The following is a 25,705-nucleotide window of genomic DNA, read 5'->3' on the forward strand; positions in this document are numbered from 1 at the left end:
ACATTTTCTAAACGCTGTAACTCTGAGCTAACGTGTCGCTGATGCCACTGACATGAGAGCGTCTGGGGCTCCAACTATGGCAATGCCTGCGGTAGGAACATCAGCCTCTGTGGAGCTGTATCTCTGTGCTCCCATCCTTCACCCCACTGAGATCAAGTCAAAGCTGCTTGTGAGTACAGATTCTACCAAACCTTCAAACATCTAGCCTGCCATTAGCTCTGTGTAGGAGAGGGCCATACTAAACCCTGGAAGAATGCATCAATTCTTCCTTGACACATCATCTTAGTTATTTCTTATTTCTCCTTCTTAATTCAGGTTTTTCTAAATGTACATAAAGAGAAGTGAGATTATGAAAAAAATCATGGAGATATACACACACGGGCATACCTATATACATACACAGACACACATATATATTAAGTTTATACTTAATCGCTTCTCATGTTCAAAATGATCTATAATTTAAGAACATTTCTCAATGAAGTCTACCAAATGTACAGGATAGCTGCTCAGATGAGAAAGAAGGCTTCCTGTCTTTTTTGTTTTCTAATACTCTGTTGTATTTACAATTCTTTAAAGGGGGCTCAGACAACAATCTCCCACCCTGGCTATTGGGAAGAATAACCACTTTGGGGGGGGTAATCAAAAGGATTCACTTACCTAAATTAGCATAGTAGTAAGGGAAATCTCCCAGGTAAGATGAATACTGCGGTAGGACGAACAATCCTCCAGGATGTTTGTTCCATATTAAACTGTTACGTGATATGTGCTTGAATATTCTGTCCTGAATAATCTAGAAAGCAAAGCAGCAGGTGGTGAGGTTGAGTCGAGATGATACTCAGAAAGGGTCTTGGCTCACCCAAGATAGGGAATGATGATGTTGAAAAGACATCGCACATTCTAACTGCTCCTCCTCCAAGTCCCCACTGATAGGAACGTGTGCGAGACAAAGCAGTGACAGGCTCGGCAGGACAGTGAGAGCAAGAGAAGGACTGGCTGACAAAGCACCTCAAGTACAGTGTACAGAAGAGTTCACCAGCCCCTGGTGGTGGGGCATCTCTATATAGATTCAGATCTTATCAGCAAGATCCGTTCTATGTGCACAGCACTGTCAGTGTTGGCCATCTGGAGACAGAAACAAAGACAAGAGAAGGTAGGCTCACTCCCCATTCCATCCCTTTAATTCAGGAGGGAGTTTTAAATTGCCTGTCACCATCGTTCATTCCATTTTCAAAGTCAGTTGCAGGGCGTTGAATACTAGCCAGCTCAAGGATTTCTGTATTTTGACTTCAAAAAGTTGTGATTTAACAACTGCTCAAAACATCCTACGGAATGGGACAAGAACCATGGCATATGAAGACTAGTAATTGTCAGGCTAGTTCATTAGTTTCATTGGACTTTGGGACCTTGCAGATCATTAAATTTTACATTTAGAGACAAACCTTCTCCCAACCTGAATCATTTGTCAGTTGAATGTGATTAGTCTACTTTAGGGCTTTCTCTCTGACTTTAAAACTCTTGTAATAAAACCATTGACTCATTAAGATATGATGTAGAAAATAATTAACTTGATACAGAATATCATACCAGGAAAAAAGTTTAAAACTCAAAAAAAACAAAGAAACCAACAAAGAAAAAGCCACCTCAGGGGCTTAGTTGGGTGGTATCTATTACCATTTATAAAGCGCTGTTTGACTCCCAATAATAAATCACTGAATCTGCCAATCAACCCTGATATAACATTTAAGGAAACATGAATCTAAGCATGGACTTCTAGGATTTGCTAAGTTATTAATATGCTCACCATGTCATCCCACTCAGTGATGGGTACAACACTCAAATGAGCCTTATGGGTCTTTTAAACCACATCACCTGTACTTTCCTACTGAGAGAAGTAGGGTAGAAATTGAGAGGAACAAATAATCTCAGTTCAGTAATATCTGCATTTTTATTTTTCCCTCAGATCAAAATTGCTAATTTTATATGGTTAGGTAACTTTCTGAGTTGACGAAGATTTCAGGAATCCAATTATAATGTTGATATTTCCTGCCAATGGTACAGAGGCATGGTTTGCAGTGCCATCCTGTAGACATCTATTGTGAGCAACATGTGAGAGCTGGAAAGAGTTTTACACGGCATGCAAATGTCTGTATACCATTTATTACATTTTTTCATCTTGCATACTTCCCCAATGCAGGCTATTATTCCCTTTCCATAGTGGTCTATTTAGATCTCCCTTTTGTTTTCGTTCTAAATTTATGTGCCTTTTAGCATGGGGTCATATCAATGACCTCGGCTATCAAGACACAGGATAAATTGGCAAGAGGCAGCATGAGAAATTGAAGCTACAAACAAATGACACGGAACTCAGAGATGTTACAAGTAGCTCATCATTTGCTCGGGTCCCAGGGAGGCACGCCTCACATGGTCACGGACTCCATTCGCTTTAAAGTCTGGCTTCTTTCAAATTTTCCAAATACGACCATCAGTTATGGAACACTCTTGAAATTCTAATAAGCGTTTCATACTCTATTTAAATGGATCTTGACAAGCAGATACAAGTGTGACTGCATATAGCACATGGAACTTAATCTTGGCCAAGAGAGGTGTGGCCTCCACGGTTCATCCTCTCACTGGCAATAAACTGATTTACTGACAGCCTCTCAGAATGTCAACTAATCTGCTAAATTCTTGTATCTAAGATTTGATTTTTGTCTTTCAAACCAAATCTCATTTCATTTTCTAGATACAGCCAATATTGGTCTTTTTATGTGTTTCCCCATAGTACTCACAGCTTATTTCTCTGAACTGACCAAAATAGTCATTTGTCTAGGCAAAGAATTGAGAATACTTCTGAATAAAAAGCTTCCACATTCATTAAAGATTCTTTAAGACTTTGGTTTGTCTGTCTCTCCTCCCTCCCTCCCTCCCTCCCTCCCTCCCTCCCTCCCTCCCTCCCTCCCTCCCTTCCTTCCTTCCTGAGATAGGATTTGTCTTTGTAGCCCTGGCTGTCCTAGAACTTACTCTATAGACTAGGCTGGTCTTGAATTTAAGAGACCCACCTGCTTCTGCTTCCCAAATGCTGGGATTCAAGGCACGCACCAGAACTGCCTGGCTGACAGATATGCTTCTAAAAAGCTTATATATCAACTTGGATTGTCAAAAGTTTGAAGGAGTTTGGATCTCATTCCAACAAACAGAAAGGTCATTTTTCAATCTCCTAATGTCTAGCTCTCCCTGTCACTTCACCAGACAGCTCTCAGGATTCTTAAATGGCACTCAGTGTTTACACTTTATTGCTGTGAAAGAAGACATAACATTTAGAGGTTGGACACTTCCTTGGGTATTTACACACACACACACACACACACACACACACACACACACACACACACACACACACACAGAGAGAGAGAGACTGAGAGGGAGAGGGAGAGGGAGAGGGAGAGGGAGAGGGAGAGGGAGAGGGAGAGGGAAAGGGAGAGGGAGGAGTTTGTTGAGGCCCTCAGTAGGATCATACTTGAGTAAATTTACAGGGTAGAATGACAGGCTCCTTATTGTTCTATGCCATTCTCTTTTACAAAATCATGGGTAGTGCGTTGCAGGCTGTAGTCATCTTCATTTGTTCCTTGATCAAATGATACTTACTGCCTGGCACACCAAGTGCCATCAGATGACATGTGTTTAAAGCCAAAGCCATCTTTGATTGACATTAGCTCACTGGCTTTACAGGAAAATCATCAGCATAGCACAACCGTGCTGTAGTTTAAATGTGCTTGGTCAGATAACTAAGAAGCAAACTGGGAAAGCTCCACAACCCCCACTTCTAAAACAGCGTCTCCTCCACTTCCATAGGCTGTTAGGTTATGCCAGCGATTGCTATCATCTCATGCATGCTTTCTCTTTGCTTGCCTTGAACCTGAGTGACTATGGGCTGACCCATGAAGAAACACTATCTTCCTAGCAGCTTGCTACTCAGTCCACTGCCATTGTTTCAATTTGCCTGCAAGTAAGTAGAAAACAGAAAAATCCAGCTCCGAGGAGACTAATTCCAAAATGCAGCAGTCAGTCTTGAGAGCTAACAGGATCCCAAGTCTGAAAGAGTAGCCATGCGGAAGGAATGCACTCCCTGCTCATCCTTGGCTTTGGGGAGAATGAGGGACCCCATCTTCGACTGTGTCTAAGTACTACCTATAACGTTAGAGCTAGTGTTGTGGTTTGAATGTGAAATGTCGTCCACCCCAGGCTTGGGTGTCTGAATACTCGGGTCCACCTGATGATGCTCTTTAGAAGGCTGTAGAACCTTTAAGAAGTAAAGCACTCCTGGAGGAAGGAAGTGAGGGAGGGCCTTGAGATTTGATAGCCAGGTCCTACTTCCTGTCCACTTTCTATTTCCAATCTACAGACCAAAGGCCATGACCAGCGTTCTCATACTCCGGTTCCCATACTGTCCCTACCTTAACCTGTAAGCCTGAATTGAATAAGCTTTCCTTCTCCTAAGCGGCTCTTGTAAGGCATCTGTTCATAGTGATGAGAGAAGTTACAGTGGGGATTCTCCAAAGACTTGTCATCCCACTCTCAGGGTCTAGATTATGATCAACAAGGAAGAAGTACCACAGATCCAGAGTCTATGCGTAGATAAATTAAGCAAAAGAGCCTTAAGTCTATGCTGCCTAGAGTTAACGTCCATTTTCTTCCTTAGCAGGGCCATAACCCATTGGACGACTTATTGTGTCTAAGTGCTAGGCCAAGTGGGCCCAGCTGACGTGTGGTCCTTGAGCTCATCTCAGGAACACGTATGCTTTGTTGCTTTGTGTATAAGGATGGCATTTCCTTTACCACTTCTGTTTTTCTGTTTGTTGAATTTAGGGTAATGCAAGCTCTGAATTAAGATGGGAAAGCAAGTGTTCTCTCTCTTGCAATTTGCCTGAGAGGTCAGATGGTTACAATCCAATCTTGGGATGATATAGAGAGATTTGACAGCTGCTATAAATTTGAATGAAGTATATGGTTTTAGTGTTAAAAAAAAATGTGTTGCTAAAGAATTGTGTGGCTTAGATCCAAGGGGAAGAAAGCTTTTCTAGGCTCAAAGATGAAAACAGCTCAACGTAAGATTCTATTGTGATGAATGTAACACATCCAGCTGTTATTGCAGGAGAATGGAGGGAGCTCTGTTAACTTAATAGACAAGAAACTGGATCCACACAATAACCTGCTGCAAAAGAAATATAATTAATGAGATATGATCTTTTGCCTGGCAAATTAGCAATGTTGTCTGTGTGTTATGTTTTAATTACAATCATGAAGGCTCACAAGAATGCAGCAGAGGAGGGTCTCTCAGAGACAGCCTGGGAGAGTCTAAGTGGAGGCAACCATTTAAAGAGTCTAAGTGGATGCAATACTGTTCCTCCTACTGTAGGCAATGAGATGTGTCATTTAAGGCAGTTTTCTTTCTTACATGGACTGCTTTATTTTGAAATATCAAGAGAATGAACTAGTCACTCATGATAGGTCCTTTGCAGCAAATTAGGGAAGACAAAAGAGAAAATAAAAAAAAAATCAGCTTCACATAAATCCCTGCTTAAATAGAGGACAGAGAGGGGATGAGAAGGTGACTCAGTGGAGCTCACAGAGGAACAGGAAAACAGCTTACAATCATCTGAACTCCAGTTCCAGGGGATCTAACACCTATTACTGGCCTCTGAGGGCACTATGTCCATGTGATCCACATATATACATACGGGTAAAACATTCATACACACAAAAAGTAAAATACATAAGACTTTAAAGGGGGATACAGCTAGTATTTTATATCATGACTTAGGAATGGTTTTCCCTAAATGTGTATAAGTCTGTATTATGTTGACCAAAATAAAAGATGGGTTTGAATATATTGTAACCTGTTTTTAAAAGAACAGTATGAACATTTGCTTATACCAATAAATGTATATCCTTACCACATTTGGTGTCTGTATAATAGTCTTCAATGTAGATACATTACAATTGGCCAATCTGTTTCTCACTATCTGACTGAGGATGTGCAATGTTATAACAAACATAAACACCATAGCCTATGCTACTTAGAACTTTCTTCATTAGGTCATTATCTTCTCGAGAAGTACAGGGTGAAAATTATGCTTTCTTCTAAAGGTGCTAGCCTCTGCAGAAAGGCTTAAGAGGGGTAGTCATCCTCCATCTAATCTTAAAGTCTCTCTTCTGCACCCTTGGTGACACCACTACCATGATTCCATGGGACATCTACTGATGCTATAGGTGGGAAGTAGTATTTTATTTAATTTTAACTTCCTCAAGTTAAGGTAAATATCCCTTTCACAGCACCTGATGCATACATGACTTGACTATATACGCTTAGGAACAAGTACAATTCAATTTAATTAGCAATTAAGCCACTCCACACTTTTGCATCTCTTGTCTTTATTATATCCATCCACACAAGGATTCTGTAGATACTTCTTTAGATTATGAGGGTGTCACATCCTGATAAACTCATTATAGACTAAAAATAAAGTAAGTTGAAAATGTGTTTACTATACTCAGTTCATCCAGCATACTAACTAACCTTAGCAACACAGCACACAGAGATACAAGTGTGGCTGACTGGGAGATATGGCTCATGGCCACTGCCCAGATTCACAACACAATATTCTATCACACATACTGATAGCCTGGGAAAAGGTACAAAATAAGTACTCAAAATATGGATTTAATGAATGCATGTTATTTTCTGCACCATCATAATATACTTTAAGAAAACCATTAACTCAAACTGCTGTATGTACTGATTATCTATACGCATCTGCCATTGTATACATACATATGTATAATTTATGTATACATACATTACTGAAATATTAGGAGTTTTTCCTTTTCATTTCATATCCTAATTCAGAATGTTTGTAGAAAGATGTACTTTAACGGGTTTTGGGAAAAGACGTACTTCAATTGTTCTAATCTGAAAATATAAGTACTTTTGTGTGTTTTTGACAAGGTCTCACTGTATTCCAGCCTACTTGGGAACTTGGATATTTTTCTAATTTCTTTATCAGAGTTTACATGTCAAAAATATTAACATTTTTTAGCTTCATATTGACTGTGAACCTCTGCTCTCAGTTTTGCATTTCTTTATGGTGTATCTGCCTGACAAAAGTTTTAATGATTTTCATCGTCATGCTTAGTGTGTTTTATGCCTGAGATCATGTGCAGAGCAGCTTCTTTAACTTCAAATGATATGGCTATACCCACCTCTATCTTATTACATCAACTGTATTATCTTTGTGTGCCTGTGTGAGTGTGGAGTGCTCACCTGTGTGGAGATCAGAGGTGGACAGGTCTGCACTTGGACCTGGACCTTGCAGTTTGGGCTAGCCTGGCTACGTATCAAGCTTCTGGAATATGCCTGCCACTGTCTGCACTGCATTGTAGTCACAGGCCCATGTCACCATGGCTGGCTTTTACATGGATACTGGGAGTCCAACCAAGTCCTCATGCGAGTGTTGCTAATACTTTTATACTATATGCCCACTATTGTACTAACAATACGTTATTTGGTATCAAGTAACACAACTCATATCTTCTCTCATTTGAGAAGTTGGATCAAAGCTCTCATAATTATGGTAGCTTTATAATGTGTGCTAATTAAACTATGGAAATAAATGATCTTTACTGCTTTTCAATAATCCTAGGCTATGGTAGGGCATTTATTCTTCAAACTAAATATAATTAATCTTTAAACTAAAAGTAATTTGTCTAACTTCTTTTAAGACTTTGATGTGTAGATCGAGGAAAATTGCTATCTTTACAGTAGACTCCCCCATTACTCAAGTTTTATTTTATGTCATTCAATTTCATGTGCCATTTTCATCAAACAAAAATAAAACAATATGTTTTTTTCAAGTTTAAGAAAAAACATAGTAATTTAACAAAATATATTATGAACTTTGTAATGCCTGGACTCTTTGGTTCACTAATTTCACTTCATAAATACCAACCTAGAAGTGTAGGCAGAAACAAAGCTCAAAATGCAAGCAAAACACTGACTAAGGCACTGTATGCATTCCCAGTCATCTATGCAGATAGCAGTAATCACAGATAGTATTTACGGTGACCTGCACCAGATGGGTGGATAAGCAGAGGCTTACCACACGATGGTATTAGGGTGAAGACAGATTAAAACGTGGTCTGGGTGTATCGGTGAACAGAGCAGGACAGGATAAAAAGGCTAAGGACACGCCCGAAGACATACTACGTAGCCCGAAAGAGTAACTAAAGCCACGGGAAAACTAGAAAATAACTTACAAGAAAGAAAATAAATGAAGAAAAAAAGGCTACCTTTTTAATACAGAACATGATTAAAAGCCAATAGTCTAAGCAGTTAGACGGTATGATATATTAAAAAAAATGATTGCAGTAAAATATGTGTATGTGTCTGTATGTGTACAGATAAACTATACATTAGAAGGCCAAGGCTCTGTCTAAATGTAGCCAGCAGAGAAGCCACAGACACTGAGACGGGTATAACACAAACAGAGCAAAATGAGTGTGAACAGCTGAGGGGGAATGCTTAGGACAAAAAACTAATATTTCAAATATTCTAAAAACTGCAAGTGTCAAAAATGTTGTGGCAGTTTCTTTTGTTTATCTGTGGGCTTCCTGAGCAAGAGACAGATAAAATCCAGTTAGTTTTGCTAACATTCTAAGAAGTAAAAGGCTAGAAAATGATTTATTATTTTTAAAGAAAAAAAAAATCTCCTATCTCACTCAGAAACAAAAGCAAAAAGGAATGGAAAATAACTTAGATAGACCTGTTTACCTAGCCGCAGGATGTACACCGGGCATAAAAATCCTGGTGACTGGTTGCCTAGAGCTAAGACCTGGAGCTGAAGTTAGGCTGGTGTGGAAAAATTTCCACTGTGCTTTGTCTAACACTCATGCTGACCCTCCCTCCCCTCAACAAGAACACAGCATGATCATGTCAATGGAGCAGGTGACTTCAGTTTCCACGGTATTACTTGGTTGTTTTGTATTTATTCAAGATTATATTAGCTTTCAGAGTGATTGTTAACTTCCGAAGGAAATACTCTCCAAGTGTGTAGTAGATTGTCCTGCCCCATTCTCCAAGTTCCAGGGTCACCTCAGGAGACAATCTGATCACTCCCCTGCTCATAGGCAGGAAACTCATGAGTGTGCAGTTTTCTGTGAGCTTTCTTAGCTCTTTGCAAAGCTCTGCATAGCCCGAGGCCATTGCTATCTGCTCTACTTCCTGTGGTTTTAATCATTTTCATGATTTTCTATTTTGCTATTGCCTTAAACCAGGCAATTTAAAAGAATGAGACATGGCTCAGTGTATGTGGAGTGCTTTCTCAATACAACTCCCCTGCCCCCCAACACACACACACACACACACACACACACACACACAGACAGAATAAAGCAACTTGAAGATGTTTATCCACTCATGAGCCAGAGTTTCTACTTTTATAAAGATTAACATTTTCAACACCAGTAGGATACAACCATGACAGAAGTTTTCTTCTTACCACAACCTTACAACATGGGGTTGGCTGGTTCAGTTGTTTGTGTCTTCAGAAGCAATTCTGCTGTCTCTTAAAGTGCTGTGCCCTATGGTGGCCCCTGAACTGTTCATAGTTTAAGAATGGTGGAGGATAGTTTCCTTACTTGATCAGTATCTTTTTTTCTCAATTTACTCCAGAAATATGTCTTCAAAGGATACCACTGAGTTTGAGTGACAGGAAGATAGTCATTACCCACATTACCTCTGAAATTATGCCAGACAAATCACTTTGTCCAGGGTACAACTTCTCTCCATGTCACTTCTACTATGAGAATTTGTCAGGAATGAGGGCATTTGCTTAAGACTGGTAAAACAGATGTGGGGTTGCAGGATGAGCTGTCACTAAACTATGCAAGGACAGGAAATTTGGTTTTGTCCTACTTGACTAAGTACACAACCCAACAGTAAAAAAAGAGGTTGCAATAAAAGAACTATTATTCAAAGATCATGAGTGGAATGGTCTCACTTACCTCTAGTGTAGTTAATACAATCTTCTCAACTGAAGAAAAATAAGCCTCCCACAAGAACTGTGTCTGCTGTCTAAGTGCTAGGATTTTATCCTGATGAATAGACCTGATTGTAGAAGGAATCTGTAACATAAGGGGAACACATAGTAATTATAACTGCAAAACAGAGAGATGAGCTTGATCAAAACAACTCAGTGGGTTGCACTTTTGTTCTTCATAGCATTCATTTTCTAGAAAACAGGTCTATTAAAAAATCATCACCCAGGCTGAAATGATGGCTAAGCCAGTAAAGGCTAGGCTCACCACCAAAGTCACCAACTGCTAAGTAAAAATGTCCCCAAGAAACATCAGAACAAACAACAGGTCTAGGAAAGCAACCTCAACAGCATTCAAATGCATGGAGACTGTGCACTGGCCTAGCTCAGCTCTAAGATTCTGTGGTAGCAGGTTAGTTGTATAGGGGACTCCTACAGTCCTAAGTCCCGTTCCCTCTTCCTCCTCTTCCTTCTCCTCTTCCTCCTCAAGTCCACAAAATCTTTGGTCCTGATATGGACATGAGAGGTCTTGGAGACAGTAAACAAACAGAACAACAACAACAATAAAAACCAAAAACAAAACCAACCAACCAACCAACCAACCAACCAACAAACCCTTTTCTAAGAAGTGCCACTCTAGGGACCATGAAGTATCTATAAATGTGTCTATTTAAAGACTGTTCATGAGCCTAACCACTCAACCCAAACCGATTTAGCCATGTCCACATGCACATCCTTCTTCTAGTCTCCTTTGAACCTTTTGTACACCTGAGAGCTCTCCTCTCAACTCCAGCCCTTACTCTGATTTCTCTGGATCTCTCAAACATTTCATCATAGGCTGTTCTATACCAAGTTAAATAATTTTGAAGGAAGGCCTTTCTTCCTGTTCATACTGCTATATATTTTGTGGCTAAGAGAATAGTTTTTATGCTAGCTATTCAAGAAATGAGCCTAATTGAGCATGGCCAATAGAAGCTCTCATCAGGATATTGTTATTTTTAATAGTAGCATAGCTTGATAGTAAGGTAAAGGCGTTAAGGGCATCAATGTGGGATTCTGGTTCTACTATTTACTAGATATGCTTCCTTGGATGAATTAGGTGCTCTTTTGGATTGTTCATTCATAACATGATATGGTTGGGTGCTTAGTACAGTGTCTACATATAGAAATCTTAATTATGATGGTTCATTATTACTGCTATTACCATTGTTGACACAGGGAGATGCTAGTCCAAGTTGGACCAATTTATTTTAAGTAGAGCTGGGCCAGTTGTTTACAGTCTACCTATAAATTTGTCTTAGCCCTAGTTCTAAGATGCCTTCCTTGGATTTCTGGCTAAGTTTTCCAGGCTTGCTCCCTGACTGTACGTACAGCTCAAGGGCTGTTCTATTTATGTAATCTACACTAGATTCCTGTGATTGTCAACTGCCCTGCTGTGCGCACCTTTCTGCATGCTTGCCTCCCTAATGCATGATGAATCACACAGACATGGGAGCCTGGGCTACATAAGAAATGCTCTGCCAACCACATTAATAGGAAAGTTACTCAAAATATGGGACTGCACTATAGTTGCGTTCTCATCAGAGGGAAAGGAGATGATAGCACATTGCTAAGATTCAAATTGGCCCTTAAGAAAAGCAGTGAAAAGAACAGAAGGAAAACCTGACTTGCTCTGCCAATATCTCAATGTAGATACTAAGTCTATGCTTTGAAAAGATCATAATACTGAAAAAAATACAGATGCTGAAGGTAAAGTTGAAACACTGGCAGGATCAAGGTCAATGGAAATAAAATATTCTTAGATGAGCTGAACCATTCATGACACAGATCCATGATAAGTCAAGAAAATTTATTTTTATTTGCTCAATGAGAAAATGACCTAGATTGCCGAAGAAAAACTAGGGGGGGAAAACCCTCATCCCCAATTTTTATAAGCATGTCCCTTTCAATGACAATGGCATTCTCTAAGTCATACAGATTGGCATGGCTGTTTTTATCATGGCCACGAGAAAATGCCAAAAGCTACCATGGCTATATGGTCTCCAGAAAGCCAGGTCCATGGTGCTTCTAAAGGGAGGAGGGAGGTGCATAGACTCAGCCAATGATACCACCCCGTGTCTTCCATGGCGACATCCTGTTCTCCCACTTCTAGAGTTCTACCAGTTTGTGTGGAGGATGACTTCAATTGATTGGCAGGATGGAGTTCTAAGTTCCAATGGCATTTGGCTATTGGTTATTAATCTGCCTTTCCTCAGAGACAGGTATGCGAAAGTGATGAATTAATTACGATTTGGACAGGATGATTTGGAAGTCCTAATAAAAGGTTATGTGTGGTAATAGGATCTACCAAAATAGATATAGGAAAGCCACAGTACGCTCCTCGGTGACAGGCTGACAAGAACATATGCAAATAAAAACACCAGAGCTGTTCGAAAACAGGAAATGAAAAATTGTAACATAACAAAAAACATTTCCCAGAGCACACATTTGGGCTCCGTGCCAGCTCTTTAAAACCATTGTTAACAACCGTACAGTCACTGTTCAATATGGAAGCAGCTGTGTAAAAACAGATTGCAGATGAGGAGGAAAAATACTAGCAAGTGTGGGCACAGGGGTGTGAAGAATACAATCTTTAGAGTCAAGTCAAAATGTGGCTTCAAAGAGTGAAAAAGCCAAACTTTAGTAGCCCAGGATAACCATACTTAAGTGTCATGGAATGTTCTCTACTCTAAGACAGACTCCAACTTGTTCATAGCAAGTTCAAGAATGCATTGGTTAAAAAAAAAATTGAGAACACAATGACTGATGGTTTTCATATCCAAAATTTCCTTTATGACTATGTATTATTAAAGCAACATAAAAGGAAAGAAAGACAAAGGCAGTGTGGACAAGCACCACATACCACACTGAGTGTATGACTCAGGCGTCTACTCTGTCTACATGGAGAGCTCTTTCTTAGTATGTCTTGGAGGCTGTCCCTATTGAATTATACCAGGGAATCAGTGCTATGAACACTAACCTTTCGAAATCCCCAAACCTTTCTCAGTGAACACCTATGGAATTATGTTTTGTTTAGAACAGAATAGGCTAGGGATGGAGAGATGGCTCAGCAGTTAAGAGTACTGGATACCCTTTCTACCAGGGGTTCAATTCCTAGCACCCACATGGCAACTTAAAACTACCTGTAACTCCTGTTCCAGGAGATCTGACACCTTTATCAGACATATGGAGTCAAAACACCAATGTACATAAAATAAAAAATAAACAATTTTTTAAAAGGGAGTGGAATGGGCTAAGTCCAAAGAACAGGTTCACTATTTCCAGAGTACCCATCCCCACAGGTTTGTGCTGTGGTCCCAGAGGTCCCAAGATCACACAGCTGAGAACTGAATGACAGGGAGGCTGTTGTGGCCTCGGCTGGATTGGTCCACAGTGCTCTCCATCACGGGCACATTCTCTGGGAGTTTCAGGAGATGACTGCATCCCTTCCGCAGTCCATTAGCAGACCAGCCAGGAGCACAGGAAGAAGAGCAGAAGCTCATCTAGAAACTCCTTGTCTTGGATATCAATTAATTTTGTTTTAAAAACACAAACATTGGAGAGGATCTTTCTACACAACCTTGTGGAGGTTTAACGATAAAGTATTTAATGCCATGAAAAGAAATATTAACTGTGATATAAGAGTATGTGGCAGTTTACAGAGAACCTCAAACACAACTGGGGGTGGGGTAGGGGGGGTAAGGGGATGGGGGCGGGGCTTTGGAAATCTTCATGGCCCCTTCTTGCTCATTCAATTCTCTGGGCAGGCTGAGTTCCCTTTCCTTGCACGACTGAAACTTTTATTAGGGGCCTTTCTTTTAAATACCTATCCAAGTGACAGCCCTCCTGCGGGTCCTCAGGGTTGAGTACTGCGGTAGTGGTAACACTGCGCACAGCAACAAGCCTAGAGCTTATGTCCCAGAGTCAACCAGAGTGAATGAATATAGAGCCGAGGGACCAGAGAGAGTGTCGTGTCTGAAAACGCTGGTGCTGAAGCTGGTGGGGATCCACCTCTCCCCACTCAACAAAGCTCATACACTTTATCAGCAATGGCTGTTTCCCACAATATATTCTGCGGATTTGGACAGATTTTGGGGTTGGAAAGTGAACAATATCATATTAAACGGCTTCATATTCACCATGACACAGGCAATTTTCTCCTGATAAAATTTCTTTTATGGAGCTGACCTTTTGGATTCATCTTCTTTGAAAGTTTGGATGGGGGCAGCAATAATCTGCTCTTCTGCCGAAGGCCACAGCCCCTTCCTTACCTGTAATAGCAATCTCTCATCGCCTATGACGGCAGCTTGGTTCCAATTAATCACTTCGGAGAATGGCAACTCCCATCCGTTGCTGAGCATTACAGGGACACAGGCAGCCTGAGCAAAGGAAGGATTTCATGAGTGTGAGGATACCGACAGCAGGGATACCATTCCAATCAGGAGAAGAGTAAGTACAAATTCAATCACTGGCATTGCTTATGTCACACGGGCCCCACACTGCTCAGGCTAGAAAGCAAGTAAGTGACTCAGAATTACCAGGTCACATGGGACTGCAAGCATCCCTACCTGACTTGAAGATTTTCAAGTCTCGCCTTAGAATGCTAATACCCCATTTCTATTCTAGTACATAGGTTTGGCTGACCTTACTTCCATGGGGATGAATGGCCTTGCTGCAGAAAGCTTTCACAACAACAACAACAACAAAAATCTGAGCATAAAAACCTTGAGTATACACCATTTTGTCAATGGAAGTGCCTCAGATACATCTCATCATGGTTCCCCCCAATGTCATGAGCCAGTGGGGAACAGGATGGGGTCCATCTGTCTAGGTAGAGCTTTGTGGACTTAACTGTTGTAACATCTAGCTCTCCTTTTTCTATAAGCATCTAACTCAAAACCTTGTTCCCTCCAGTGTGTAGTGCAAACTGCAGTTGTACTAGTTTCCCGTCTGCACTAGGATGTCAACAGGCTGAAGACGAAATGTAGTCGCCAAGGAAGTCTTTATTCAACCCAGAGAGCAATTTGCTCCCTATGGCACCCATGAAGCTTCCAGAATGCTAGTGAGTAGTGAAGGTACGCTTTTCAGAGCGCACAAAGCACCGGAAGTGCTCTGCCAGAGACAGGAGCTCTTCAGCCTGAGGAAAGGGTAGGACTTACGGTTCAAATGACAGGATGAAGGCGCTATGAAACACCCCTCAAATACACAGATTCAGACAAATTGTAAATTATTGCAGGAAGGAAAGAAGAAAGGAAGGAAGGAAAGAAGGAAGGAAGGTAGGTAGGTAGGTAGAGGGCATATTTCTCTTGCCATTCAAGAAGACAGGCTGCAAACCAAAAAATCCCAAAGCTGGGTGTGCTCCTGACATTGGCTGACAGGAAAAAAGGAGAGACCCCCATCTCCAAACTCAAGAGCCAATGTTAGCAATGGGATCTGCCCATCTGCCCTCTGTCTGCAAACATGTTCCTGATGAATCCAGTCTTCCCGGTGGTGAGACCGCTTACTAACTGCTCTCATGTCCAAAATCAGGGAGTCAATCTTGCTCCCAATTCTGGCTCTTCAAAACCATTTCAGATTTTCTTGGGAAGTGTTTTTAGTTCCTTAGCAAAAGCTGGGCTTATTTTTTTTTTTTTTTTTTTTGACTCTAGACAAGTATGAAAAGCTTGAAACCAGTTTGGCTCCAATCTTCAACCTGCTGCGGTAAATTTTCATAGTCTCTTACCTGCAAAGCCTCCAGGAATCTGAAGGACCCAAGCCTGCGACCACGAGGAACCAGACAGAAAGTGGCATTGTGCAGCATTTCCCGATAATCATATCTAGAACAATAAGAGGTCTGATCAGCAAGTGCAAATCCAGGAGGAAAAACGGATGATGGAGGTTCAGAGCAGAGCATCAATTTACCTTAACAATTTACCCCAAATAACTAAGCCTTGAGGAAGGGCTACTCTCACCTTCCCATTTAGTGGGGCAAGAGCTTGTTGCATGGGAAAGACAAACAGGAACAATCATGCTGTATGAAGCAATAAGGATCTCTTTTGCAAACAGTTTACAAAGGGACAGGTCTAGCCGGGTGTGGTGGCGCACGCCTTTAATCCCAGCACTCGGGAGGCAGAGGCAGGCGGATTTCTGAGTTCGAGGCCAGCCTGGTCTACAAAGTGAGCTCCAGGACAGCCAGGGCTATACAGAGAAACCCTGTCCCGAAAAACCAAAAAAAAAAAAAAAAAAAAACCCCAAAACAAGACAAAACAAAAAAACCCAAAACAAAACAAAAACAAAGGGACAGGTCTAATGGTTCTCATAACCATTTGTCTTGCCTAGTCTCTGCTTCCTAAATCAGGTGGGGGAGGGGTGCACAGAAAGTCTCATTACACACCCTTGGCTGGCCTAGAACTTGGTATGCAGAGCAGGATGGACTCAAACTTACAGAGATCCACTCACTTCTGCCTCTGTTGATCTGTAGCTGGTTGCAGGCATGCATGCACTAGCCAGATTCCCTCCTCCCCCCCGCTTGACGAAACAGTTTGCTGCCATAGACTAAGAAGCATTCCTGATACATCTGCTTCTCCCTTAATGCCACACCACTCAGCAACACGAAATGTTCTTCTTGTTCTCTGTTCCCCACACCATGCTATTAAAAGATACTTCGGAAACCTCCACCTTAAGCGCAAGCCAACATTTGTTTTCTCTTCGAACTGGAGTTTCTACATTTAACCAAGAACATTTAGTGATTCCAGAAAAATAGTGCTGTGTATAAGTATGGCTGCTTTGACTTTTGGGGAAAGACTCGGGGCTGGGGGCCAGGAGGAATAGGGCATGGGAGGCCAAGGATGGGGAGCAGAAGAAAGCCTTTGTGAAGAATGAGGCAGAGGCAGAACAAAGAAAAAAATTACCAGGGGGAACTGCAAACTGGGATAGAGCATGGTGATTATTCTTTTTACTCAAATGCCATTTAATGGTATTACACTGTTTTGGGGGGAGGGGGGACTCCAGAAAAATTATAACATGACTATCACCTGTCTCTTATTGTCAGTGAGACTCAGGACCAAAAAAAGCATTTAATTATTTGAGGCTCCCCCTGTAAAAGTTATTAATACCAAATACATTCCTAAGCACGCACTTTCGACTTAACTAAGAGTCTAAGAGAACTCGGGAAGCTAGAGATGCCTCATGTCCTGTAAAGGCTCTGAGTTGCACAGCCAAGATGAAATCGCTCTCATTTCTCAAGCACTTCCAATGTAGCGCAGACAGGTGTGACTCTGACAGTAGCATATGTCACCGGCATTTTCTAACTCTAATAGTCTAATTTAACCATAGCCTGGAGGCACTGGATTCTTCCCTCTACTTTTTTTGGGATATTGATACATACATTCATATTTTTAAAGTCCACATCTATTTTTATATTCTCATATAAACTAGGCATATGGGAGTAAGCCAATTTTCAATTATAAACCCGTCATTAAGAAGAGACATCATGCAAAGGACCATTTGCTTAAACAAGCATGTACAACTAATTTGCACAAGAAAAGGTCACTGTGAATAGATTAAGATTATCTCCATTGAGAGCAAAATAAAAAGCCCTTGCTGCATTAATTAAGCTGCAAAATAGACTTCAAAGTGGAAAGGATTTTTAAGAAGGATCAAATTCAGCTAAATAAAAATATTAAATTACGACTGTAATGACTTCTCTCGCTTTCTCTCTCTCTCTCTCTTTTTTACCAAACACAGAAAAATAATTGACAAATATGTTCAAGTTCAAATGTTGATAATGTCTGAATTTTACCTAATAGGTAGAAAAGAGGGGGGAATATACCGACACAAATTGATGAGCGAAAGTTAAACTGATTTTTTTTTTAATATAGAAAGGTCGAATATACTTCAGACTCCTGCAAGGTTTAAGATACTGAGAATAGAAACCCCGGAGGGACCAGAAGAGTCCTACATCCTCATCATTAAGCTGCTAAAAATGTAAAATCTTATTAGTGTCTTGGATTGTAACAAGTTTCAAAGTTTCCACTTGCAGAATTTACTTTCTAGAGTGTGTGGAGGGAGAAGAAGGGCAGAAAAGCTCCCGGGAGAAAGTCAAGTGACAGTTACACAGGGGGTGTCGACTTTAAGTGCCTGTACAGAAGCATTAGTTGCTGATGTAGCACAGGATTGAAGCTTGAAGTCATTCATATAATGAGATGAGGGAAGCACCCTGAACCTGTTAGGTCCTGCTCGGAGGCCATGAGCTTAACACGGGTGCTTTTCAGGGCATCTGTTTCCTCACCTGAAATAAAGAGCCACTCAGATTACATGTCTCCTGTCAGCTTCTACGTTCCCGCTATTCTTTGTGCTGTTGGTTTTAGGTTTAAAAAAAAATGTCTTTTGAGACCATTCCACCAAGATTTTCACAATCTTTCTAGGAGGAGCATGCATGTATACATTCACAATTGCTCCAATGTCTGCCAAATATAGTCACAAAGATAAAGACAGCTGTACAGAATATATATATATATACACACATAACTTACAACAATATTGTGTGGTTTAAACGAGAATGCTCCTCCATAGGCTCATATATATGAATGTGTGGCCCTTAGTTGGTAGAACTGATTTGGGGAGATTTAGGAGGTGTGGTCTTGTTGCAGGATGTATGTCACAAGGGGTAGGCTTGAATGTCAAATGTCTCACAACAGGCCCAGTTTCATTCCACCATCCCCTAATTGCTCCTTGTGGATCAGATGCAAGCTCTCAGCTACTGTGCAATCTTTGTCTGCCTGCTGCCATATTCAATGCCATGATGGTCATGAGTTCGCCCTATAAAACTGTAGGCAAGTCCTTATGGTGTCTATTCATAGAAAGGTAACTGAAAGAAATATTTTCCATTGCAACTTTTAAGCACGCTCAGCCCATGAACCTTTTTCTCTTTTAGATTCTATGGTTGAGGAATTCATGAAATACTGAGTTGTTTCAAGAGAACGGATGATGATGACCTTAGTTGGGCCAGTTACTGGCTTCACTTGGGGCATTTCCTGCTTTGGAATTCTTTAACTCGGTCTCCTGTGATGCTCTCTTGCTTCACTGAACCTGAGCATATATTCATGTGTCCTTAAAAAAAAAACACTTCTGATGATACTGTCACATTCAGACAGACACTATCCAAAGGCAGTTGCTTTATCTGCCCAAGATTGAACCTAATTGATAAGATTTAAAATCTCAAGCGGGACAGTGAAGGCATATGCCTTTAATCCCAGCAGTGAGGCAGAGGCAGGCTGATCTCCATGAGTTCAAAGCCAGCTGGTCTATAGAACTAGTTCCAGGACAACCAAAACGAAACAGAGAAACCCTTTCTTGAAGAAACAAACAAACAAACAAACAAACAAACAAACAAAAAAGGCTGTAAAATCTCTTAAAGTCATCCCCATCACCAGAGAAAACTAGAATCATCACTCCAGTGTGACATAGCCAGACCCTGTGGAATTCTCTCCCCAAACCAACACTTTATTAATGAAAAAAAAAAAAAAACCCAACAGTTTGATTTAAACTTTCTTGAGTAGTGCCAAATGCATAAGACAGAGGGATGGTGTGTGTGTGTGTGTGTGTGTGTGTGTGTGTGTGCGCGCGTACAAGGTCTGAGAAAATCTCCCCAGCCTTCGGTGACTGGCATCTATGTCATGGCTTGTCTCATTATACAGGTTTCTATCTCTGCCTATGAGAACTCAACTCTAGAAGCTCCTTCCTGGAAGGGAAAAAGACAATCTCCTGAAGCAGAAATACTTTCAAATCATCCATCTCCTAAGAAACTTTGTCTAAAACCATGGCCCTCTACTTTCCGAAGTCTGTGACCCTTTAATATAGTTCCTTATGTTGTGGTGACCCTAAACATAAAGTTATTTCATTGCTACTTCATAACTGTAATTTTGCTACTGTTGTAAATTATAATGCAAGTATATTATATGTGACCTCCGAAGGGTTTGAGGCCCACAGGTTGAGAAACACTGGTCTAGACTATGGAAAAAACACTTCTGATACAACAATAAGAGAATCCAATGTAAACATGGGCTAACAATTTGAACTGATATTTTTCCCAAAGAAAATGAATAAAGCACCAAGAAGAACACAGGAAGATACTGAGTATCGTTAGTCATTGAAGGAACGGAAATCAACCCAAAACACAAGGAGGTGCCACTTGCTCCCTGCAGGACAGTGTATGATCTAAGAGGACACATGAGAACAAGCACAGATAGAAACATGGAAAACAAGAAAAACAAGAGCTCTTCCTTGGGGGCTACAATGAGAGGAAAATGGTAAGGCTGTTTTGGGGACAATCTGGCAGTTCCTTCTCAAACTAAAAATGGACTTTTCATATGACCCAGCACTGTACTTAGGCATTTATCCCAGAGAAATGAAGGCATTTTTACATAGGAGAACTGTCCACAAATGTATACACTGGATACCCTTCCAAGTATGAATGAGGCAAGATTGTGGTATACACATAGCCTAGATCACTTCTCAGATGAATAAAACATAATGAAGTAAAAGAACACGGATCAAACTACTTAAGTACACAAGGACCTCGAGGATGCTAATGCCGAGTCCAAAGCCACCCTCTAAAGGGTACACACTACATTGCTCCATTTTCATAACACTTGTGACAGCATATAACGACGGGGCCGGAGAACGGAGTAGTCGCTACCATTGGTTAGAGGTGGGGGAGACAGACTTTATAGGTCAAGTGGGGAGACAATCTTCTAAAGTAGACCAGTTCATCTTATTAAGTCAGGAGATGTAAGACATGCTATAATCACATACAACTTAAAACACACACACACACACACACACACACACACACACAGTGAGACAGGAGAGGTATCAACTGCTTTCAGAGAATTTGCAGCTTCAGCTGGTAAACCAGTTGTCTCCCCTTTGTGGCATTACAGTCCACACTCCAGAGGTAATGATGCAGGAGATAGAAGAGCCTTTCTAAGTGGCTCCACAGAAAATGTGCAATAAAAACGACATGACCCTGACTTTAACCTGGAAGCCAGTACCATGCAATAGGTATAATAGTTTTCTTCCTAGAGTTGTACTGAATAAGGTACAGAATATAACCCCATTTCAGATATGCTATGGAATGTTATTTGAAGTCTTCCCTCACCACATAAGATGACTCACTAATAGTGAGTCAGTGTGACTAGGCAAGGGAGACAGAGTGGTTCATACCATTCCACCAAGTGTTGTCCCTGCCACTTGTATCACCTGTGGTACCAGGGAACTGCACAGATCTCAGGATCACCCAGGCCTGCTGAATCCAGAACTCTTGGGAAAGAGCCTTGGATTCTATGTGAGTCCATTGTAATGCCCAGTACATTTTGTGCAGCAGGGAACTGGTAGCTAAAAACTTAGTAAACAAGAGCTCAGTGGTCAAGCAGCCAAACCTGGGTTCACAGTCTATGCTTACCATCCACAAACTGGGCAATCTTGGGAAATACTAATTTGTCTGGGCTTAGTTTCCTGGTTCATCCAAAGGGGTTGATCCTTCTACTGACCTGACCAAATGATACATTCTTTTCTTTTTCTTTTTAATTTCTTTTCTCCCTAGACAGGGTTTCTCTGTGTAGCCCTGGCTGTCCTGGAACTCACTTTGTAGACCAGGCTGGCCTTGAACTCAGAAATCCGCCTGCCTCTGTCTCCCGAGTACTGGGATTAAAGGTGTGCACCACCACGCCCGGCTTCCAAACGATACATTTTAATTAAAGTACAGCACCTTATGAGCATTTCTGCAAAAGATAGCTGTAATCACTTCAGCTGAAGGGAGCCAGCAGATTATCAGAAACACAGGCAGCTGTCAATGAGGAGACCTGGGCTGAAGAATCTGGAGTGTGGCTCTCCTGCGAGACCCCCATGCACATCTCTTAGCTTCTGTCAGTCTCAAAGCTGTGAAGCTCAAATGAAATTATGTACATGCAGTATAATCAGGAAAGTAGTATGCAATTGCAGGTTATTATGGCAAATTATATCAGAAGGAATGGAATAAACATTTTTTAAAAACTACCAACAATGAAAAAAACAAAAAAACAGTTTTGCAAAGACAGCCAAGAGACAAACGAGGAGCAGACCCGTTAAAAGAAAATGAAAGCAGAAGCCGCAGCTCCCCACACAGCAGCAGTGTGTAGTTTAAAAGCTTTCTCCTCATCAGAAGCTGTACAAGGAAGGAAGCCGCTGCTGTGGCTTGCTGTCTTCCCAGGGTTCCCACAGATCCTCTCTCACAAGCACGTTGGCCAAATGATCCTGCTTTTTCGCTAGCCACAGTGGACAGGCAAGAAGCCAGCAATGAGCCTCTAATCTTCAGACTCACACAATTCCAGGCTGCCTGAGGTGATAGTTTGTCTCGAGTATTTACTTATGAACTGGGTGAACATCACAGCTGCTCTTTTTCTGCCAGCCCCGTCCCTTCTAAGTAATGATTCTTCTCTGTTTATACCCAGATTTGAGTCACATCTCTTATGAAAAAAAATCAGAAAGCTAATACTTGGGGTGGCTGAAGTTCCAGAGTGCCCTGTGATGAGGAAAAGGAAATACAGACTAGTGCATCTCTGTTCTTGGATGAGTGTGTGAGTGCGTGTGTGCCATCCACATGTTAGGTCCGTCTTAAGAAGATCGTGGTCCAGTGAAAACACTGTGAAGTTGTCAGATGTTCATATGGAAGCGGGGGGGGGGGGGCAGGGAAGATAAGGCATGGGTGGCTACAGAAGGCATTGGTGAGGAAGATGAGAACAGGGATGTGTATCTCGAAGATTTCCAGGACTCTTTGCTAAGCACTGATGACGGAGCAAGAGCTACAAACACTGGAAGATGGGCATTTCTAGGCTAATGGTAGTCCATCAGGATCAAAGGGTCCATGGGGAGGGAAAACACCCAATTTGGAGTGGGTCAGGAATGGTTAAAGAGCTCAGGGCAGGGGGAGGGGGTTAAGGAGATGATAAGCTTGCTACCTCCTGGAGCTCAGACATTATTCCATGAGAGTGAATCTGAGTCACTGAAGAACTCAAGCGAAAGAATGACAGGATCCCAGAAGTATCCCACCAACCATACAGCTCAACTTCATGGGCAGAGGTGAAATGCTGAAAATGTAAGAAGGCCCCAACTCTTTTCTTTAAACAATGCTGCTTCTGGTCAGCCCACATGGCGTCATATGTCTGAAGACATACAATTCTCATTAAGAAAATTAGTGAGCAGTTCATCTCTGACCTCTTCAACGTGCAACTGCCCTTTGTAGGACTCTCTCCTCAAAACTTCCCTCCAGGTGACTTGTGTGTGTGTGTGGGGGGGGGGGGCATCCTCTGTTGTTTTCTAAGCCTGTTTCCGATACCCTTTCCTAAGTCCAGATAAAATGTTTAAAATTTCAATTACTTTTGAGAAAAGAAATCTTAAAGGTCAGGACATGGGATCGCACAAAATTGATCCGTGGCACTGACTGAACTGAGAAACGTGAATTGGGAGTTGGAAAATGGTTCCAGCTGGCCACTGTACTGTCTGGGTTCTTTTGACAACATGGCACAGAGAAGTATGGGTCCCAGGGGTCATGGAGGATCTGTTGGACTTGTGGGAATTGCTGGCTGATACACACCCACAAGTGTGCACAAAGCTGAGCTGCTTCATACACGTCAATCAGTTCTTCAAATACGTGGAACTGCACTCTGAATGTGATCGATCAGAGTGGCGACAGTCTTAGGGAAAGCCAGCAACTCCCCTGCAGTAAAGGTTGCTACTTAAAGGTGGTGCAATTCCTTGCCCTGAATATTCAACAGGCAACCAACCCACCAGTCACAAGCTATATCAAAGGTATCACTTCCTTTGTGATCTCGGTGTGATGTTGCCAATTCTAGGCTCTCCATTGCAGACAGGATGTTTGTACAAAACCAAGGGCAGACAACTTACATGCATTCTTTCATACTTCCTGGCTTCAAACAGAAGACAATTTTCATTCTATGCCAACTTAAAATCTTTCACTACAGGAACAGGAGGAGGGAGGTGGCATGCTGTGGGTGAAGGTCCCAGTGAGAGGTACTTAATTCTCATGTGTATCACCATGGGCATAGGTTTGATACATCACTACATAACATATATTGACACCTGACTTCCACCACAGGGGAAAGAGATGACTGCCATCAAATATGCTCTTAAACACATTGGGTCATAGCCCCTGTTGACTCTAATCTTTCCCATTGCATCTTTATCTTGAATGATCACTGGCAGTTCAGAACTGTAATGTGGTAATCAGTACTCACATATATTAATAGATATAGCATGTACTGAGTATATATTGTATTATGTTTATATATATCTCAAAGAGGTAGAAAACCATCATGGTGGAACATGCCTTTAATCCCAGCACTTGGGAGGCAGAAGCAGATGGATCTACATTGTGGGTTCCAGAATAGTAAGGACTACATAAAGAGACCTTGTCTCAAAAATACCATCCTTGCTACTGCTCATTAAATAGCAGCTTATTGGCTAATACACAAAGACATGAATAAACACGATGACTGTTAATAACTATACTACTAATAATTTTACTGATTAAGCCTTTCCTGTAGACAGGGTACAGTGCCCCATAATCCATACTCTGCATTGTATATTACTGTTAAAACCACCATGAGAAGCAGGTACAGCTTCTGCCCCATTTCATAGACAATGGAGCGGAGCTGCAAGGCTTTGTGGAGCCTGGGTAAGGAGAGCAGAGCTTGCAGTGTGGAGCACAGGGCCTCAGAGTTTTTGCTAGAAGGAAAAAGTAACACAGAGGTAGCAAAGGTGAAGACAGAGATTTGTAACACATTGCACCCTGTGACATTAATCTTGGGAAGCTTTCAGGATGACACAGGTCTGGCTGCGTCCGCTCTTATACTTTCAGTGCCAGATTTTAGAACCTATTCTGAGAGGAATGCAGTTCCAAGACACATGAGTCTAAATTCTCTGGTTAGAAACGAAGCATTTCTGACAGTGCTAAATAAAGGGTTACCTGGGCACAGAGGGAAAAGAGGAGACACTGACAATAAAAGAACCAGCTGCAACAATGGCCTTGGGTGGAAAAATGGTCCAGAAAAGATATATAGCAGGCTACTTAGCAAGGGGAAGCCCAAGGTCATTATTTTATCATTAGGCTTTCCCTTGGTGCCATGCCACAGGAGATGGCCAAGTGGAACGGGGCAAGAAAATGTGGACTAAATAAAGGCTAAGAAGATATGGCTAGTATAGACAGTATGGAGTAGATATTCTTAGGACAGCTTGTGCCCTGTTGATAGGAGTGAGGATGACTGAGACCCAAATGTGAACACTGCAGGCTCCCCTCCCTTTCTGTGGAACCTCAATTCCTGCTTCCAAGAGTAAGCTCCTATGGCCACTCAAGTCCTGGACCCCATCTTGACTCTCTTTCTCACTCGACTAAGTTGCACATTTTTATCACTTCAAGAGTCAGGGCTTAGACTCTACCATCTCTTGGCCCAGCACCTACTTACCCATGGCTGGTATGTATCAGCTTACTTCATGGCACATGGACTACAGAAGGAATGGGGACATGGAATGACGTA

The 25,705-nt window shown here is 41.6% G+C and overlaps 1 protein-coding gene across 1 annotated transcript in view; it reads right to left on the reverse strand.

Annotated features, from left to right (window-relative positions):
- Ext1 (exostosin glycosyltransferase 1) overlaps window positions 1–25,705 on the reverse strand; it is a 277,923-nt gene that overhangs the window by 23,362 nt on the left and 228,856 nt on the right. The window contains exons 2-5 of the mRNA NM_010162.2: window positions 15,856–15,949; window positions 14,405–14,512; window positions 10,063–10,182; window positions 661–793 (exon numbers count right to left, since the gene is read on the reverse strand). Of these exons, the coding sequence (NP_034292.2) occupies window positions 661–793; window positions 10,063–10,182; window positions 14,405–14,512; window positions 15,856–15,949 (455 nt within the window). The remainder of the gene's footprint in view (window positions 1–660; window positions 794–10,062; window positions 10,183–14,404; window positions 14,513–15,855; window positions 15,950–25,705) is intronic.

The sequence above is a fragment of the Mus musculus genome, chromosome 15 (genome assembly GCF_000001635.26).
Source record: "Mus musculus strain C57BL/6J chromosome 15, GRCm38.p6 C57BL/6J".
NCBI classification, from domain to species: Eukaryota; Metazoa; Chordata; class Mammalia; order Rodentia; family Muridae; genus Mus; species Mus musculus.